Source organism: Pyxicephalus adspersus, chromosome 5 (genome assembly GCF_032062135.1).
Source record: "Pyxicephalus adspersus chromosome 5, UCB_Pads_2.0, whole genome shotgun sequence".
In the NCBI taxonomy this organism is placed as follows: domain Eukaryota; kingdom Metazoa; phylum Chordata; class Amphibia; order Anura; family Pyxicephalidae; genus Pyxicephalus; species Pyxicephalus adspersus.
This window is the reverse complement of record NC_092862.1, coordinates 34,736,122-34,757,495: the sequence shown is the minus strand read 5'-3', so window position 1 is coordinate 34,757,495 and position 21,374 is coordinate 34,736,122. Positions and strand designations below refer to the sequence as shown.

The 21,374-nt window shown below is 35.7% G+C and overlaps 1 protein-coding gene across 2 annotated transcripts in view; it reads right to left on the bottom strand.

Annotated features, from left to right (window-relative positions):
* CYP7B1 (cytochrome P450 family 7 subfamily B member 1) overlaps nt 1–21,374 on the bottom strand; it is a 120,833-nt gene that overhangs the window by 28,982 nt on the left and 70,477 nt on the right. For both annotated transcript variants that reach the window (XM_072411120.1, XM_072411121.1), the window contains exons 3-4: nt 4,223–4,819; nt 3,561–3,767 (exon numbers count right to left, since the gene is read on the bottom strand). In XM_072411120.1, coding sequence (XP_072267221.1) covers nt 3,561–3,767; nt 4,223–4,819 — 804 coding nt within the window. The remainder of the gene's footprint in view (nt 1–3,560; nt 3,768–4,222; nt 4,820–21,374) is intronic.

Genomic DNA, 21,374 nt, shown 5'->3' with positions numbered 1-21,374 from the left:
CAAAATACATACTTTGTATTTATTTTTAATTAAAACTCATTCATTCATTTTGTATTGGATTGAATACAAACTCCTGTATCCAATCCAATACAAAATGAATGAATAGGTTTCAATTTGAATTTCCCGCACACGCGCCGACGTCATCGCGCACGCACACACGCACAAGAAGCTGGCCGGCTTTTTTTTTCCTCCGCCGGCCGGCTTCTTTTTTCAGAGAGTACCCGGCGCTGGAAGGAGAACGACGCGGGACGATCAGCGGGACCAGGAGACGGCACCCGACGCTGGAGAGGGAGATCGACGCTGGAGGACGATGCTGGAACACGGACACGACGCTGGATGAGCACAGCGGGACCAGGTAAGTGGGGAGTGAGAAAAGTACAGGGTTATCGATAATTGCAACTTTTTTTAATACGAAAAAGTACGGGCTTAACGGTTGGGAGGTTAATGGAAAAAGTTTTTTTTTTTAAATTCATTCCAGGTTTTATTGATCACCCAGGCTCTCCCACAATAGTCTATTTTTTCCAGTCTTAGAAAGCTTTAAAAAATTAAGCCCTTTGTGTGTGTGTGTCATTTGTTCAGGTATATTTCCATTTATGTAAACACTGTTCAAAAGAAAATATCATGTTTGCTGTTCAGATATATTGAAAAGGTCACCAAATTCTTTAATTTTTTTATATGAACGTATATACATGTCTATAATGTTGATCATGGCTCTAGCATAAACATTTCTTTCTTACTTTCCCTTTCCTCTTTTTGCTGAATGCTGGTGGATTATTTCTGGCCCACACACTGCACAGCTGCTGTAGAAATGGAACAAAATTGATGTGGAAAGCTTTGCTCAGTCTACCATTTATAAGATAGAGACTCAGAAGGTTGGGCTGAGATTGCCATATGCAGAGAAAAGACTTGTTGGTGTAAAGCTGGTGTTAGCACACAATTGGCACGGAAACAAACATTTACATCTACCAAGAACATACACAAGTCATTCACTTAGTAAAGTCAATTATGCTCTTGCATGGGAAATTTCACTTAGTTAAGTAAATAAGATAAAATTGACTTCAACCATCCAATCATGTACAAGAAAAAATCCTGTTTTTATCCCCTACCATAACTTTTCTTGGCCAGAGGTCATTAATCCCCAGACATCTGGGCAAAGTCAGTGTCAGTAAGAGTGAGTTAAGTTAAGAATAATTCTTAAACTAATGTACATACATAATAAGGCAAAGAGGAGAGAAAAGCAGGGGATCTTTTGGCTCAAGTGTTTTTGAGCGGGAAAAGTATATATGTTTACCTCAGGAGAAGTTAGATGACCGATAGCTTCTAGTCCAGGTCTACATTCATTTTTGTGAATTATAGGCCATAGAGTGTTTATCCATAGACCACTCAATGGCCTATGATCCATAAAGCTATTCTAGCTACTTATGAGACCTGAACTGGTAGCTATCGGTCAACTAATTTCTCCTGAGGTGAACATTTATACTTCTCCCACATGACTATTTATGTAAAACTCCATACTACACATGTAATTCATTGTGGCATCAATATTCCAATAATTCATAAAAAAATTATATGCTCATTCTGACAAATACATTTTTTTAGATACTTATAGGCTCTTCATCTTACAAATTACCACCTCCCCCCTTTTTCAACTGCCTCACCAATTGCAAGATATTACCTACAACTAAATAGGTATGTACCTTATCAAATACCTACCTTTCTTTCGATGCATGAATCAATGACTTGACAAGTATTGGTTTATACCTATATCTGTATTGTATTTGTTATGTTTTTATGAGCAATCCTGAAAATCTTTAGAAACCTAAAATAATGACACATGTTGATTTTACATGCATGTTTTTTGCTTTTGTTAGCACTTTTACTGGTTTCCTACAAATCCCCTGAGAAAGCCTAAACCAGAGAAACGAGTTGGGACTCTGGATCCAGTTCTGCCAGTAGATCTCTATAATTTATTTTGAATTAGGCAGCTGTAAACTGTATAGTACAGTACCTGTTACCCTTTAAAATATTGAGGGCAGCACATATGGTCCTTGTCTCTAAAGAATTTATATGTTTTGTTTTTTTTGTATATTATTTGTATATCCACATATAAAAACACTTGAGCCAAAAATCCACTGCTTTTCCCTCATCTTTGCTTTAATTTAATATACCAAGGGGCCTGGCTGCCACAGACACTTTTTAGTATTTTCCTATTAGTATAATGTACAGGAACATGCATTCTGAACACTGTTCTATTAAATAATAAAATGGTGCTTTTCCAAATAATACATCTGCATAATAATATTGTTTGTTTTCTATTTTTTGTTAATTATTAAAAAATGCACCTGTACCTGATGCCCGAAGGTGACTTTAGGTGGCACTTTTAACAGTGAAGCCTCCAGTCTGCATGCAATCACTATGACAGAGACTACATAGTTATCACATAACCAGAAAGCACTCCGATAGGTTCCCCTTCATCAATGGGGACCCCAGCAGCCGCCTAATGTGACAACTGCTGGCCCCTGAAGGGGACATTTTTTATGTATCCCTGGCACAGAGCATTGTGCTATGGAACATAAATAAACACCCTATGGGTTGCAAGGGCTGAAAGTACATAGCAGCCTACTTAATAAATGTATGAGTATGAGTGACACCAAGTGGCTGCTTTTAAAGCACTGTGCACCCGCAACTGCGCTCTTCTTTTTTTTCTTAAATGTTGCTGTTACCATTCAAAGGATAGTCTTTCCCTGTCTAGCTTATGAAAGTAATTACAATATGCTATGGGGATTTTGTTCTTTCTACTTATCTGTATTTTTAAATTCCATGTAACTAAGCTATTTCCAATTTATTTTATTAGAATTTTTTTTATTATCTTTTCCCCTTTTTTAATTTTATGTTTTTCCTTTTGTGCATTTCTTTAGCTATTGTTTTAGACTTTGGTGGAACAAACATTTTTGGATTTAATACTTTAAGAGTTGCTATGTCAATTGTCCACTGCTAAATGTTCAGGAATCACAAGAGGACTCTATCTCTAAATGTTCCAAAAGCAACTCTGCAAACCACTCTACAAGACTGTTCAAATCCACCCATATAAACGATTGGGTTTAACCAGTTTACGTAGTCAAATAAAAAACGATACCTGACTGGCTGCTATGACTTGGATCTCATCAGTTTTGTCACTGCTCCTTTTTATGTGCCAGCTTTATTGCTAATACCTCACAAATAACCTCCGAAAATACCCATTAATATTTACAGTGGCTATATTATTCCTGAGCAGATGCTTAGAATCAAGGCAGTCAATAATCATATTTCCCTTTTTAACCACTGTTAAATATTGTTAAATTCATATTGAGCCATTTCGTCTCGTACCATTATCTGTAATGTTTACATGCAAGTAAAGTAGCTGCAGATACAAACTACGTAATTTATAAATGATGTAAATGGTTATTATCGCATCAATTAAGCAGCTGTGTCCTCTACCTTCTCAGTAAACAGAAATGTGCGATAAGCAGAGTTTGCTGCTACCCAGTTTAATGCAGATAAAAAAAAGGGAAATAAATTACCCAGCAAAACCAGGCTGTCCAACTGTTCTCTGGTGATATGAATGTCACAGTCTGATCTGCTCTTCTGACCTGTTGACTGCAGCAAATGGTCAATTTCGTCACGCACTGCTGCAAGGGCTTCTGGGTTCCTCACCAGGTAGTACATGGCCCAGAATGTAGCCGGTATCGTGTTCCCCACTGAGGCCCAAAGGAAGGCAAAATGATGGGCTGCGAGAAAATAAGGGAAAAGGAAGATTAATAGCATTTATTACACTGATTAGATTTGCAGTGTGCTAATTAAAAGATGTTAGGACACAGACCCAGCCAAGGATCAGTGAATGCTAATGAGGACCAATAGGCTTCTGAAGTCTAATTTTCTGCTTAATGAGAATAGTTTAAAATATAATGTCCGCAGGAAGGGGGAGAGAATGTAGTAGGGGGGGTATAGGCAGCTCGGTTATAATCTCTTTCTCATTATCGCTATTAAGTATCTTGTTTTACCACCTCAGCAAAAAAAAAAAAAAAAATTATAGATGGTTGTTTGAGTGTAAAACATTTTATCCTTAGCCAATTAAAAGAAGCATATAACATTTTCAAGGTCACAATTTTGATTTTTATCTCAAAGGTCTACTGTAAATTATTTGGCAGAATTTAATAAAAAAAGAAACTCTTATTAAGCCTACCTGCTTTGTCATAATCTTGTAGCACATCATAATTTTCCAGGATGTCTTTCCGAGCTTGTATCACATCGGACAGGTCGCGCCTGGCGTCCATCTTATTAGGCATAAAAAAATGTATCAGTTGTTCACGAATAGTCTTGGTATCTCCTAGCAACGCAATTGGTACGTTGACGACAAGATAGGGGAACTTGGCATCGAACTTTGTAAATTTTTCTCTCATTTCACTAATAACGTTACGACCATCTGCAACAGGATCTCTTCCATACAGTGTCATAAAACTGGCTTCAAACATGATAGAGCAGCAGAACTGGTACATATTTTCTGTTCTCCAATCTGTTGCTTGTGAGAATTTCCATTTGAATACACGTTGGAGATTTATCATCATGCTGTCACTGAGTTTGTCCAAAGACTTACCCTGCATGATTTTATAGATTTTGCTCATGCCGTCCTGGAGCTGTGGGAACTTTGATTCTGTCAGGCGTGGGTAGTTGAACGTCCTGGAAGCCATTTCGTTGGAGAACTCGTGGAAGTCAAGTTTCTTTCCATTTCGAATGACATACTGGAATTGGGTGGGATCCATGATAAATGTAAAATATCTGCCTGTGTGAGAGAAAACAGATCAGTATCATCAGCTTCCTGACATTATTATCTTCATCAACGCTAAATAAATAAAATAATTGCATGGCAAAATATTAGATTTCATTCAACATGCTGCTAATTTAAGCTACATGATAGCCGACACATAAAAGACACTAGGATAATCACACCGTTTTCTTTACTACACCACGCGATATGTTCATTTACATTTTCAGCTGCTAGAATCTAATATTATTATTAAAATTTGGCATAGCCTGGTAATAGCCAAGCAGGGCAATTTATTAATAAATGGAAACAGTCCTGAAGTAAAAGAGTTGCCTGGGATATGTCTGATAGGAGAAGTCATAGTTTGATCTCTGACTATTTACTAGTTTTGGAAGTGTGAAGCATCAGTTATGTTTCACTACCAATCAGACTCAATAAAGATAGGAGCTTTCCAAACTTCGATTTAGCCTAAATGCAGTGGGGTAATCCCCCCCCCCCCAAAAAAAAAAAAAAAAAACACAGTGCAAGAGTTAAATGCCTAATAAATAGTAAGTAAAGAGTGTTTTAGCTAATTTATTTCTATGACCAGTATAGTGCCAGTATTAGTACCTACTGCTTACAATTCACTGTCGGGTAAATAAGCTGGAGGTGTTTTAAGTAATATTTTGGTCCAATTCTTTTTTTTGTTTCAGAGGGGGTTTTGTTTGCTGTGTCTGGACAGAGTGGCTATTTTCAAAACTGGATGAACATAACAAATTAGATTTCGGTTTGTTGGGGTTTCTGTATACTGGTATCAATTAGGTGTTTGCTTGGATTTAACTTTTAAAAACAAAATCTATTCTTTACTTTATTGACCACGGTTAAGAGGTCTCCCAAGATGGTACATTCTAGCTAAGCACTGCTATCACTGATTTTATTTCTCGCAATAAATGGAATTTTTGTTTTTCATTCTGATTAGGATTATTATTACCTGATCTTTAAAACTAGTAATGAGAAAACAAAAAGTTTGTTATAATTATAACGGAGAACTATGTGAGAAACTAGTATATGTGCAAAGTGTAAAGTAATATAGTAATAGTTTTTTTTTTTTTTAATAACCTTAAAAGCTTTTGGTTAGCTGTACTTCGGGCCTGCTCTTTAAAATGAGTGCTGCAGATTTCATAGATAGCAGTGTAGGCATTGTGTCTCCAATACGTTTGACCATTCATAAAATGCAGCCTGCTGTCTGTGTTCCTTTGGTGAGATTTTCTTTCACTTCCTGTCACAAAGACCAAACAGAAAGAGAAAGGAAATCTTGTATGTATTTTTGGTTTACTCATCACTTTCTGTTACTGTGACAATGGATTCCAGTGCAAATGGAGAAGGTGAGTCCCCCAAAGACACATGCATTTACTATATCTGATCACCTATTGTCAAATACTAGGCACCTGGGAGCTGTAACAAGCAACAACCTGTTGTTTTTCGAGTGGTTTTACGCAAACAGCAGCCAAAACCTTGCAGAGTTTGGTTACCAAAACCTCTTGTATAAAATGCTTGTACAAAATGTTTTCAACTTTTGCAAAATGCTACAATTCAAGTCTATGGAGAAGGCAAATGTGACAGAATGCACACTACAACCTGCTATTGTCCTTCAAAAGAATAAAAGCCAATGAATAAAGCAGTATGGTCCAGAGTTAACTATTTTTTGTAAGCCGCACACAGCACGCTCACATTAAAACTGATAATTACCATATTTACATTTAAGGTGAAGTCCGTCCTTGAGTCACAAAACTTGGCCACATTTAAGCCACTATAATAGCATTGGGATCCCACAATAATAGTGCACATAATAACGTCTGCTTTTATAACCTCTCTGAATGCTCTCTCAGATGATTCACTAAGAATTTACTTACTAAGAATTTGAGAAGCACCCATAAATCCTTTCCTTCCCTTTACAACACAGTGACCCACTCACAAAATCTAACGAGTGCATTTGTCTCTTCATATCATATACAAATAATAAACCCTAAATCCACATCTGGCTGCATCATGAATACAACTTATAACTGACTATTACAGCCCAAATCATAAATCATTTATTACATATACAGCTAAATCATAACATACAGTTAAATAAGAATGAATGTACTTCTTCAGAAAACCACTTTTATCCAAAAATAATACACATGCTCTTAGAGTCTGTCTGTGTTAAAGGGACCATCTGTTCCAAAATATCTTCAGGAAGCCAAATACTACTTTTTTTTCCAACAAACTCCTTTTGTATTTGTAGAAATCATGTAAAACAGCTAGATCTGGCCTTTGTATTTAAAGGATATGCATTCTTTCTACAAATATTTTTCAGGGGCTCTCATGTAAAAATGATGTGCCATGTTTACAATAACATATTTTTAAATCAGTCTAATAAAAGTTCTGACTTTATTCAATATGATCTGTTTTCCAACCATTGCTTTATTAACTGCTACTTCTTTTTGTCTAAGACCGGGTGCATGCCTGAAATATGCAATTTAGGCCATTTATAGTTTTACTATTTATCCTTGCTTTGTTTTAGTCTTCCTTCCAACCTCTTTCATCTTTTTTAGAAATACAGTAATGCATATCAAGCCAAAACTGTTTTTCTAGTTTCAGATATATTGGGAACAACTAAATTCCTGATCCTTTGAGGGCCCTGTTAGAGATTTACTATTACTTCAAACTGGTATTGCTGACAACTGTTTTATCAGACAGGAAGTGAGGAAAAATTAAAAACAGAAAGACTTACAGATATAAAAAATATCTTACAGAAGTTCTAAACTTCCTCTACATGATGGAAAGGAAGATAAACTTCTCTATGGAAGCCTCTTACAGCAGTAAAAACCTAATATGGATTGTAACCCTTCCCCACTCCAAGAAAAAAGGTTTATGCAGGAATCATAAGCGGACCTATCACCACATTTATTACCTTGTATATACCATGATAATTTTATATCTGCATATGGAAAAGTAATAAAAAATTTAATTGTGTTTTTCATCTTGGGAAGTTGGTATATAGTATAGAACCTATTTCAGGTACCCCTTAAGTTTTGTTCTGTATGCTATTCTTTAAACTGGACCGTTAGTATGTTTACTTTTTGTTTACTTACTTTTACGGCAAATAAGCAATTACGTTATTGTATTATTTTATCTTAAATAAAATGTTCCTTTACCCATTGATTTGGATGTTGGAAGTCAACTTTATTAAAGAAAATGTAATTTTCAGTTAGTATGATTGACTGACTGGCTTCTCCTTTAATAGAAAAGTATTTTTTTGGTGAGAATGAACAACTTCTAAAAGCATATCAACACTACAACCTAATAAAATACAATCATAATTCACCAGGGGATTATGAGTGCAGACCTTTGGTTTGGGAAGGAAATAATAAAACAAACAGAGTCAAGTATGAATTTATGGAGTAACACTTAAAAATAGACAAGTTTAGAACTCTCATGTTGAATTGGTGAGCTAGATTATAAATACACAAAAAAAAAAGTGCATTATAACAGCAAGTCATTGTGGAAATTATTTTTTTTTCCATGGACACTCCAATGTGTCAATCCTGTGGAGGACAACCAGTGCTAAGAATTGTTAAAAAACTAACAGGAACAACTGCTGTTCTCCCCTTATGGGGAGGACTTTTGCTCATCCTCCTCTTTCCATAGACCAGAACAGTGCTGTGTGCATGGTGACTGTTTGTTCTACTGTTGTTGGAAATGATCATTATGGATACTTTCCAGTGAAAATTATTGCACATCTGTATGGGGCTTTAGTTCAGCTATTCTCATCTCATCACACAAACAATCCAGATTGCAATCCCTATTTTTCCATAAAAAAGTCCCATAAACATAACAAACGATCACCAAGTGGCTCCCTACAAAATGCATGGAGCTCCATGAAAGTTATACCATCCTTTGGTACTGAGACTGCTATTTCCTATATCACAAAACAAAACAAAACAAAACATAAAAACACGTATGTTTAGTAGATTTAGCAGGGGTTAGATTTTCTTTGTTGTTATCTGTACCCTTGTTGAGTTATAAGTACGGTATATTTCCCTTTGGGTTCTGTGTGGTAAAAAAATAGGAAATGATAGGAAATGAGAGGGACTGTCACACAGACAACAGAAATAACTGGACTTTAAAAGCAATTGGTGCTCACAAACTAGATTTTGTATTGGGGGGGGGGGGGGGGCATTAAGGAATATATCTAAATAAAGTTTTTGTTGAGTACAGCTTTCAAGTAGAACTTCAGTTACAGGTATTGCCTCACTTACCCCATTCCTAAAATATATCATTTTTAAATTTCCAAGACACGTTTCCTAAATCCTAGTGTCCTCATTATAGTCACATGAGCCTGGGTCCCTCATCATTCCCAGTAGCTGCAAAGACTGGTGCTATGATGTGTGATTGTTGGTCTATGCAGTTTTCAATTGTGGATAAAGATTGTTTAATAATGCCCCCACCTGGGAATGTTTCATTTTCAGTCTATGCTCACAACAACTTGGTTAAATGATGCTAGGTGCAAAGCAGGACTTGAAGGCAACACTTTTGTGAGGATGAGTTGCACTTTACTTACTTTTACATGTCACCAAAGGGAGGGGAACAATAAAAAAATCATAGGGTTTATTTATAAATTGTTCAAGTTTTTAAAAAAAAGTTTCTATCAAAAAGTTCTTCTAAAGAAGCAGAGGAGGATGCGAAACGCGTCAACAATAGATGGGCTTTGATAAGTGCATTTACAGCACTATATAGTAATATCACATACATGCGAGCAACTTTATAGAAACTATGTTTTTATGAATTTTGGATGTAATTATTGTGGTGCCTGTAAAGTGCTGTATAGGTTTTTCCATATTGGAATAAGAAGTTAAATTGTTCGTCCATCGATTTGGCTGGTTTTTCATTTGAATGCATTCTATTCCCTACTCACCGAATGTTCAGTTTTACATTATTCACCATTCGCTGAATGAAGAATAAAATGCATCTGCATGAACAAACTTGCCAAATCATGGCTGAATTGATGGACAAACAAATTTTTAATAAACCCTCTGGAGTTTTGCTTTAAATCCATTTTATTAAAAATGATTAAAAAAAGTCAAGACCATGGGAAACCATAAAAGATCCACAATTTTAAGTGTTAAAAGTTCAAAGCAGTGATAGTTAATATTTTATAGTTCAATATTTTCTAAATAAAGATCTTTTTTTAACGAAAATAAAATGCAATTTTTTACTACAAATACTAGGTCCATGCTTTGTCAAAAACACCCAAGGAAGTGTAATATGCATAATAAGTCTGTCATAATTATGCCTGGCAGAATAAAGGCAAATATGTGCTAAGCTAAAAATGATAGAATTTTTCCAAGCACATGCTAAACAGTCTTTTTTGGCAGGTAGCAGAATGGATTAGAACCTTGGGGTGATAATAGAAAGAGCTACAAAACAAATGGCTTAATGCACAGCATCCATGACTTAAAGCCAACATTATGTTTGGAAAGAGCAAGAGGGGAAGTAGCACATCGATTGTGAAGTGCTGTGAAGCCATCAAGTGAGAGGCTGACAGATTAGCTACAAGCCGAATGACATACACATAGCATAAAATAAGTGGATGGCAATCAGAGTATTGCATCTGTTGCAGGAGAATTTCCCGATTTGGGAGAATTCGGAGGCTACAACAATTTCTGTTCTATGATCACAGAAAAATAATACAAGTCTGTAGAAGATGCAGATTGTGGCATTTTCTGTGTTGCAGTCACCTACTCCTCAAAGGTGTTTAAGCATTGTATCCTGATCATTTATCTGGGTTGCAATCTTGTAGTTTACAATGTAAACATTTGAAGTTATTTTATTAGTATTATTATTTAGATGAACCATCTGTCCACCATCTGCTGGGTACAAATTGTAAATAAAAGTCTCTCTGATATGCACCAGCTAATTAAAAAAAAACATATTACAATGAAGTATTTTGGTCTGTTAAGTGGCTCGTGTAATAATATCTCCTAAAGAGGAGTGAAAAATAATCCTCATCAATAGTGAGTACAAGTACAGCAAAAATGAAACACTACAGGCAATTTAAATGAATAAACTCCAGACATTTTAGGTTGATTTTTTCAGATAAATTGTGTTTGTGATTACATTATTCTGGATTTAAAGAGCAACTACATCCTTGTTGAATGACTGCAGATATAATATATAGATATTAGTAATGACGGAATCATTTACATAGAGAGTTCTGTTTTTACCATTTTTATCCAAGTTGCTTTGAGAAAAGTTACTATTCATGCACATAAAGAAAAAAGGTTTTTATACCCAAACGCTGAGCTCCATTTATAACTGGTGTTTATCATAGATGTATTAAATTTATTTTGCAAAGAATTACTACATTAGAAAAAAGTTACCTGGAGTCAGCAAATTGAGCCAATCAGGACCCTAACAAATACTTATTTTATTTATGGACCATGCTTACAAGTAAAGACAACACATGCATGACCCCATCAGAGTGCTGCTTCACCGTCATCATCCAGTTACAGGTAAGTATAAAACCTGGACCAAGGTGTATTGTCTAACTACAGTTTAGTCAAAAATCTGGCTATGCTGTTTGGATCATAATGGGCTTTTGGTTTCATCTGAGTTCTGTGATCAATTTTGTAGATGAAGGAAGCTATGTGCTTTAGTTACAAATTCATAGACCACTGCTTTTCAAACAGTGGCTTGTATAGGTTTTAGATAAAGTTTGCTTTATAAAAATGTATTTATAGGATCAGTCCACCCAAAGTCTAATTTTCAGGTGGAGTCTGGTCAGCCACACATTGATGTTTCCCTCATAAAGATTTATTTTCTTCTCTCTATTGCTGATAGTGGTCTCCAGGAGAGCACAGAGAGAAAAAAAAACATGACGGGGTCTAACCATTTTATACTCTATTCAAAAATCATAAAACTTTCTTTTAGCAATTAGTTGAGGTATTGAAGTTGAGTTATGAAGGCACAACATCCTCATATATTAAAGGCACTGTGCCATATTAAAGCAACTATAAAACATTCTTTGACCCAGATACGTGTTTGTTCATCGAATTTGTTTATTATCAGCATCATGTAATTCTTTCCATAGCAGAATTCAGACTAAGAAAAGGAGCCTTGTAAAGTAGCTAGGGCTCTATTGTACTGTCCACCAGTTTTACCAAACAGTAGAATGGGGAGGTAAAACCATTAAAATATAAAGTAAATTTAATCAAATTCAATAAAAGGGGTGTCACACTCCTGGCTTTGAAGTGCTGAAAAATCCAAAACATTTGGCCAGGTCAGGTCAACAGTCTTGGTACCTATCAAACCTACATTGAGGTGATTGGTTGGAGCTATAGGGGTATTTTCTCACCATTATACACCGGATTTTATAAATAAAATGGTAACAACTAGGTAAATGCATGATCCATTTTATAATGATATTTTGGCACCATTGCCTAAATATCAGTGAAAAGCATCCTCTTGATTTACTCCAGAAATCATTGATTATTTTCTGATTTTCTTCTATAATCAGCTTGGTTCCCACTGATGTTGAAATCTGAGCTGTGCTTGGGGTTAGAATATAATGGCAACTACCCAAATATAGGTTAGGCTACACCACTGCTTTAGAGGGTTTGGCAATTAGGATATACAAGTTTTAATAACAGTACAACAGTTTAGTACCTGAGCTTGGAGGGACATGGGAATTACCCTAATTATGTCTGGTCACCTGCACTTATAAAGGTTTCATTTTTAGTCGAGAGTAGGTGACCTAATAACCAAATAAAAAATACAAAAAACTTCCCTGTAAAAAGAGTAAAAAAATAAACAGACTGAGCCCATGTGAGATTATTTTTTCCATTTTTTATTTTTTTCTGTTGATTACTTTTGTGAACATTGGCAGTCACAACCACATTTTGTGTCCTAGGTTTGTACTTGAGTGCAAGCATTTTCTTGTAAAGGTACAAATAAGTACCTTAGTTTATATTCAGATTGGTAAATAATAAAATATATACAGCATTTACATTGTTCATAAAAATCTATGTGGATAATACCCCCCCCCCCCCATATTCAAAAAAAAGAATGGGAATATTTTGTAGGCTTGTCCTAGGGAGCCAGTGTTGCTGTTCTATATATACAGTATGGAAATGAGCATTGCCACTGTTGGACTTATAGTATGTTGCTAGAAACATAATACTTGGCAAATAAAAGAAAAACAGCCCCAAAAGGAACCTGAATGCAGCCACTACATCTAAGGAATGATAAGTTGCAATACATCAATTTTTGTTACTCAGGTTTAGTTACTCCTTAAATGCCAGCAATATTATGAACTGTGTCTATATTTGTAATTGGGCACAACATAATGTGATTCCTTTTTTTCTTCTATTCTTTTATTCGTAGGCCAGAATTGTGATTTAAAACACTATTAAGAATCAATGTAAATAATCATAATAAAGCAATTTTCTGACTCTAGTGATCATAAAACACTTTAACACAGCTTACTGGATAATGTTGCCTTAGGCACATGCCTGGATATCTTGTAGGATAACCACCGCCCTGACAGTGATATGTGTTAATTTCAGTTCACTGGATAGATGCTGGGGTTGAAGCGCTCAGTTCTGTTGAAGTTCTCTATTATGACAGAGACAGAGCAATTACCACTGAAAGCGTAAAGAGAAGCTATTGTCTTTGTATTGTGTTTACTGATACATGTGGCAGTAATCCATTTTATGTAAATAATCTCTGAAATGTGTCTTGGCATTTTAAAAACCTTGTTTTATCCATAGTTTGCAATAATTTGCTTATATGGAAGCAGTAATATTATTTCTTATGGCTCATTCTTGCAGCCTTGCATATTATGTATGCCTTAAAGTTTTTTTCACTATTAGTTTGTATAGTAGTACATCTTAGGCCTGATTAAGAACAAATGACCCATTTTAAACAACTCAAAAGTACAGAATACTTTAACCTGTAAAGCTCTCCAAGACTGGTGAAGATAGAAGATCATGAGAGAATCCAACAAACCTGGAATGGATTTCTTAAAAATCATTTGCTAACAGTTGGTAAATGTTTAAATCTTGGACCAGATCCATTCCAGGTTTGCTGGATCACTCAGGTTTAATTGCCTATCTTCACCAGTCTTGGAGAGCTTTATTAAATCAGGCTCATTGATTATAGCTAAGGATGTATACTGTTTATAAAATATGGTGTTATGACTTCCATGTTAAATGTGTGCGTTGTTTGCAATGAAATCAGAATTATCTGATGACATAATTACAAACTGTGTGCTTAGGAAAGACTGCGTCTTGAGAGAAACCGTGAATACAATCAGTTCCTTAGGATGAAGACAGAGGAGCAGGCAAAGTACAGGCTAACAGCACAATACAATATAATAAGGAAATCACAGATCATCATTAGATCGCTATGTGAACACAGAAATTTTACAAATCATGTATTATAGGGATATTAGACATAACTTCTATCTACTTCTTATCTTTAGCTGCATGATTGTGCTTACATACATTGGTGTATTTTAGCTTTACTGTACTGTGTTGCCTATTATATATGCTGGTACTTGGTGTTAAAGCTGTACCTTAGCTTTACCTTCGGTATTGCACATTTGTACTGCACACAGTCAAACCTTTCTCTTTTTCTTAGGAAGCTATGTACAGCATCCTACTTGCCCCTCCCACCAACAACGAACTGCTTGCATTTCAGGGACTTAATGATGACGTCACTAAATGAAAGATCAGGAAGGTAAACAGAAAGCTTTAATTAGCATTTAAATTTGCTGATCAAAGTCTACTTAAAGCAAATATAACAACCCTTTTATGTAAGGTAAAAATTCTGTTTGTGTTTTTAAAAAAAGGGTGCAGCACAGCCCCCTTAATGGGAGCGAAAAGCCTCCCAGGATACCTATGTCAGTCATCCTAGGAGGCATTTGGCTGCTGCTTGCTCGGGTATGCGCAGAAGGAGCCCTTCAGCAAAAAGGGAAAGAAATTGGTGATTTCACGCATGCGCAGTGAAATCAGCAAGTTGTTTTCCCATCTACGTCTCCAGATCTCCACCTCCATCGGGTGACGTGGGAAAAAGAACCCAAAAGAACAGAGAGAAGATAGTGGCGTGTAGCACGCCACCCGGAAGGCGGATACTGGGATGACTCAGGACCCAATGAAAGAAACCTCTGGACGGATCGACTGCTCTGTAGAATTGAAGTTAAGTGTATTTTTTTTGTTTTGGGTTGTTTTGGGGTTAACTTCCTCTTTGAAGGGGACCTATGACCAAATTTTAACTTTACTTGAAAATGTATACAACTCTTTTATGTAAAGTAAAAATGAAATTCTTTTTGTAAGACCCTTTTTATATAAAGTAGAGTGAAGCCCCTCCCCTTTTGTCTTTGCTGATGTGGCAGTAAATAGAAAATGGGAGTGCAGAGCCTCCTGGGCATGCACAGATCTTAGACATGTGTATAATAGAACTTTTTCCTACAATGGGTAAAAAAATGCCAATCTCATGTGAGATTGGCACTCTTTTTTCTCATTTACAGCAAGCTACATCACTTCATTTTGTGGCTGTGCAGTGCGACATTGGGTGACGTAGCTAGAAGACCGAGGAAGATCCGTGCTCCCACTAGTGGATGATGCGGGACCCAAACAAGGGTCAAGAGAGATCAGGGACTCAGCGGAAGTAAAGGTGAGTATGATGGGGTTTTTTTTTAATTTAGTTCCGCTGAGCTGTATATTTACAAAACAAGCCTTTTACTTTACTTTTAGACATTAATGCAGTCTCTAAATTGATTACATTACTGCATTACATGCAGAGAGAGGCTGCTGGAGACCAATTTAATAAGAGCACTTGTGGTTACTATTAAATAGGTTACTATTAATAAGGTATAACTATAGGTTTATGATTGTAGATGCATGCACATTGTCACTCACTGTTTCAAGTATTACCTGCAGATCTTGCAATATCATTTTAGGGACTTGGTCCAAATGTGCTACCTGCCGCCTGGCTTATTATTTCTGATGGAAAATTCGGAGGATCCAGCGGAAGTGTCCATTAGGTTCCTCTCCCAAGGAATGCCCCCTGGCTACTCAATCCGTAATTTGTTTTTCCTGTTCTTTGTATTATTTATGGTATGCTTTGCAGTTTTAAAATTATTCAATAACATTTTTAAAGTAAAAAAAAATTAAAGGGAAAAAAGAAAATTCTGGGGAAGGTGACTGGTAACAGATGGGTCTGGTAACAGATGGGTCACTTTCCTGACTTACCTGACTACCTAAAGAAAAATGTTATATATTCCTTTGCTAAATTGTAAATTCACCTGAATAAGGAATGAAAAAATGTACCTAAATGCTACAAATTTCTTCAACCTAATTCTTAAGCCTGTTGTTAAAATGAAACATGAACCTTCAACAATTCCCATACTTGAATCTGAATTTCATGCACATATAAATCACTTCAGCTCTGCAATCAAAAATACATAATAAAATGAATTAAAGCGGGAGAAAACTGCACAAAAAAAAAAACTCACTCACCTTTACCTTCACAGATCCATCGATTCATCTGGTGGTTTCCTGGAACAGGTCCTGCGTCGTCCCAGTATCCTCCTTCGTGCCAGGCTCCACCATCTTCTTTGGCCTTCTTCCTCCTTCTTTGTACATCACGTGATCTTGCACTGCGCAGGAGGCTCTACGTTCCCATTCAAAAAAGAAAGGGGTAGGGGCTTTACTCTTATTTTTTAAAAATGGGTTTTAAACCCCCTTCCCAAAAAATAAAGAATGTCATTTTTACCTTATATAAAAAGGTGTGCTGCACTTTTTCAGCAAAATCACATGGTGTAAGCGAAAGAAAAGCTGAGAAAAATAGGTCCCTTTTATTTAAAACAATGTACCTGTTCCGACTTGCATACAAATTCAACTTAAGAACAAACCTACAGTCCCTATTTTATATGTAACCCGGTGACTACCTGTATATAGAAGTCCTTTGGCAGAGAAAAATATTTTACTCAGTTACAAATGCTAATTTTTTTAGACTTACACTCTTTAACCACTAAACCTTAATGTAACCTCTAAACCCAACTAAAAACATAACCCAGCATGAATTCTACCACTAAAAGTGAATAACCTCATAAACCCAACCCAATACCTAAATCAGAACTTTCTTTGTTTTCTTTCTCCTAATTTTAAAATTCCTTCCCTTCCTCCAAGTAATTTAAAAACAAATATTCCCAATTTCAGCACTCCAACCTTTTCTTTTGGTTCAGCATTGACACCCTTTTTGGGTGAAGGACACTTAGCCATTGTGTTTGTTGCCTATGAGTCTAACCAGTCGATTACACCACCACTGGAGGGTGGGCCATCATGCCGGTTGGGCTCTTAGTAATCCAGGACCAAGTGGCAGTTGCACCTCTGTATAGACTTGAAAAATACCTAGTCCTTGCAGTCACTGGAAGAAAAGAAAAGAAAGCTCCTGTGATGAACTGGAGACTACAAATACAAGGAAAAAAAGTGTGCACTTAAATAGATGAAGATATATATTTACTATATATAGAATACTCACATCAAACCATCTTTGGGTTTTATATAAAATAGTTCAAAAAGGGAAAATATCCAGTGAGTAAATGGTCTATGGATGAAAATGATTTGGTAATGCCTGAGGTCATTGAATGGTCAGGCTGGTTTGAGCTGATAGAATGGCAACAATAATTCAAATAACCACTTGTTACAACCAAGGTATGCATAAGAGAATCTCTAAATGCACAATATGTCAAACCTTGACACAGGATACAGCAGCAGGAGACCACACCGATGCACCTTGCACCTCTGAGGCCCCAGGCACCTGAGGCTACAAATCACAGATTCAACAGCAGTTCTGAAAACAAAAGGCAGTCCAACTTGCAAGGTGTACCTAAGCGGCTTGTGAGTGTAAATATATAATAGTTTCCCAGTCACCAAAAATGCTGGACCTTGGAACCTATAAGAACAAAGAGAGCTTCCTATTATTTCCCGTTGAATACAGGAGAGTGGAGGTGTGTGGTATCTAAGTAGTTACCGTTTTGACCATTTTGTTCTTATGCGGTCCAATATATCTGAAGGACGAGCAACTATCTTTTCTGTATAATTTGTAACATTTGGCAATTTTGTATTTGATGTAAATAATGATGTTGACGCTTAACAAGTTTTTATTATACTCTTATTTGAATTGGACTATTGGTTTTATTTGTATTTTATAACTTTTTATCCATCCTATTGTTTATTTATATGAATTGTAAGCACCACTATTCTGAATAGTATAAGTTGTAAGTTTTACCTGCTTTTGTTGTGAGCTAATTTCTGCATAGTGTTTGACTATATATTACAAGTAAGTACAAGCAAGTTACTTTTTAATATTTGTCTGCTAGTGTGGGAAGAAATCAGCATTTCTCACACTGATTTAGATGACACATGAATACAAAGACGCTAAGCTTGTGCCAAATAATTATCAAACCCCAAGTATGAAATCCACCTAATAAAGCCTCTATAGTCTGGAGGATAATTACCTTAGCCTGAGGCTGACAGACTACTCAACATTAACTTCGTAAACATTAATATGCATTTGTTAAGCAATCCTAATATGAGCGGTCCAACAAATATACACACGTGCCTGCACAAAAACTAAGAATGTCAGAAATATTACAATATCATCAATAAGACTGATCAGCACTCATAAAATTAAATTAATTATTGCTTGATCTCTCCAGCTTTGAACATTTTGCCTGTTATACATTTTTAGATATATAGAATATGTTAATTGTAAAATAGGTAACTAGACAATCCTAAAAAAAAACACACAGAAGTAAACACTTCTTAGTAAAACCAATAAGGACCAAGGCAGCCATAAAACCTACGGCTGAGAATAAGTTTGGTTTTGTATTGATATGTACTTTGAAGAGTATCTAATGATACCGCCTACTTTTAAAGCAACGTCCCGAGATGGCCTCATACCGGTAGCTATTTGAAAAAGCATGGCTACATCAATAGGGATCTTTCACTTAGCCTAGGGAATATGGTAAACTTTTCACTTTGCAAAGAATACAAAAAAAAATTACAAAAATGGAAGCACATGACTAAATGAAAGAAGTAAGCACAGCTTCACCTCATTCACTATGACAAGAGAAAATTCATTCTGCAAAGTAAATATGATCTACTCCTTTAGTAAATCAACTGCAAAACTGAGAACAGTTTGTAATGCATTGAAAGACTGATAATCATTTCAGCCCACAGAATGACTGCACACACTGAATATTTACAACAGGTAAACTTCAAACTCAAAAGGCAAGCAAACCAAAGAACAAATACATTGATATGAAATAGAAGCTTGCTATTGTAGAAATATAAATTGTCCAATTTAACAAATCCACCTACTTTAAAAACATACTTAATTAAATAATAATAATGAAAAAATTATATTTATGCAGACTTTTCCTTTCTCATCAGATTACAGAAATAATTGGTAATTTTTTATTGCTTGTACTATACAAATACCAGCCGAAATGTTTTTTGTTTTAGCCAACAATGACTTTGAATTTTACAAAAAATTCTTAAAGGTACATGAAAGTTAAACTTTTTATTTACTATGAACTGGAAACCTAAAAAATCTTAGCTGTTTATTCTACAGCCCGATCTTAAGCAAGCATCAGAAAGTCACTTCTGCATCTCGTATCTGCATGTGCCTTGCCTTCTTCCCCCTGCTGTGCAGAGATGCAACCAAAGCGAAGGCAACACAATTACCTTCTGCATCATTTGTTACAAAAACACCAATTAGAGACAAAAATGCTGGTAGCCTGTTAGGGTTAAATTCCTCCCAGGTATTGACCTGGCCCCACAGGCTGGCCTATCTGCAGACCATTACTTAGACAGAGCCACCATGGCTAATGTATGATGAAAAGATTCATTCCAAAAATCCCATATGTGCTATGTCACTTCCACAAAAAACAAGATGCAAGTCCTTGTAAGGTCCCTGAAGATATGTAGAGAGCTGTCTATTTCCTCTTGATCGTTACACAGAATAATGTCTCTGTAAATACTATCATACACTCTACCTAACTCTTTCTCCTCTACTAGATGATCAAATTTACGTAATCGGGCTCTTATTAGGAAGATTTCAGTGAACTGTTGACAATGATGTACAGTAGTGCTTCGCCAGGATGACGTCTGGGGAAAATGATTCTGCTGCACCACCACACAAAACCAATTAGAGAACTATTTTCTGCGACAGGTCAGGAATTTACATGGTTTCTCATGAAAAGATCTGCCTTCTAATTTCTTTATTAAGATGACATCCATGTCCCTTGTGACTTTTCACAATGACAATCATTTGTTCAGACCAATGGAAAGTACAATCAGTAAAACCGCCTCACCGGTACATAGGCAAGGCAAAGATCCATCGAACATCGTTCTGCATTTTCCAAATGAACTGTTTCAAAGATTGATAATTAAAACAATATCTGTTGATCAAAACTGTTGACAGAACCCATGTCTATACCATGGCAGAAAACTATGGACTAATGGTAGAGACAGTAGGGTTTACAAAAGACAGGCAGTCTCCATTCCATGATAGTTGAAACAATATACATAGGTATTAAACTACTTTGTTGGCAATAGCAGTAAACTGTGAAATGAGGGGGCCTTATTAGGTTTGACCTTTCCAATGTTAATGTTTTGAGTGGCTTTAATAAAGTGTGACGTTATCTCTGTTTAAAAGAATAACTTGGTGAGGCTGGTCACATGATTTTGATGTCACATAATCTTGCTCTCCACCTAGGTTTCATGTTTTTAAATAGTAATTTAAATGTTAAATAAAACATACCATTGTGCTTAAAAAATTGTGCTATGTATTTTGGTTTTAATGTGGTAAAGCCATTACACAACTTTATAAATGGAGATCTTAATAAGCAGCGTAGATTCTTTAACTGACAAGATATTTAAAATGTTGCCTAAAGTGAACCTTACATGTCCTTCAAAGTAAATAGCCTAACATTCCTCATCATATCTCCCAAACAGTTCTTTTTAACCTAAACTCAACATTCTAAGCCCAGGTTGCATACAACCTCTACTCTTTTTAGGTAGAGAGTAAAATTTCTACTAGCAGTAAATCTCCTACATATCAAATCTCCTACAGTCAAATATAGGAACTTCAGTGGCTAGAAGGAATAAAATGACAGGAATTAAATTTGTTGATGAGAACCTATATACAGTATGCAGGCAGCTAGGAAATCATTTTAAGACTGCACCATTGTAAAATGGTATTTTGTACAACTTGGTGTTAGATTGTATACTGACTATTTTGTAAAAATGTAATAAAAAGTCATATGATTTGCACTGTTTATAAAATTACATAACTATAGTTGGAACTTTGTTTTATCAGTTATCTAATTAGATAAAAGAGCAGTGGTTAGGTCTTATAGGTAAGTTATTATAACATTTTTCGTAAATCTTATTTATTCTTCTTGGATATTCTTATTGGTAAGATTGCCATAGTTCCATATTGAGCTGGATAGTCTTAGCTTATTTATAATTACATT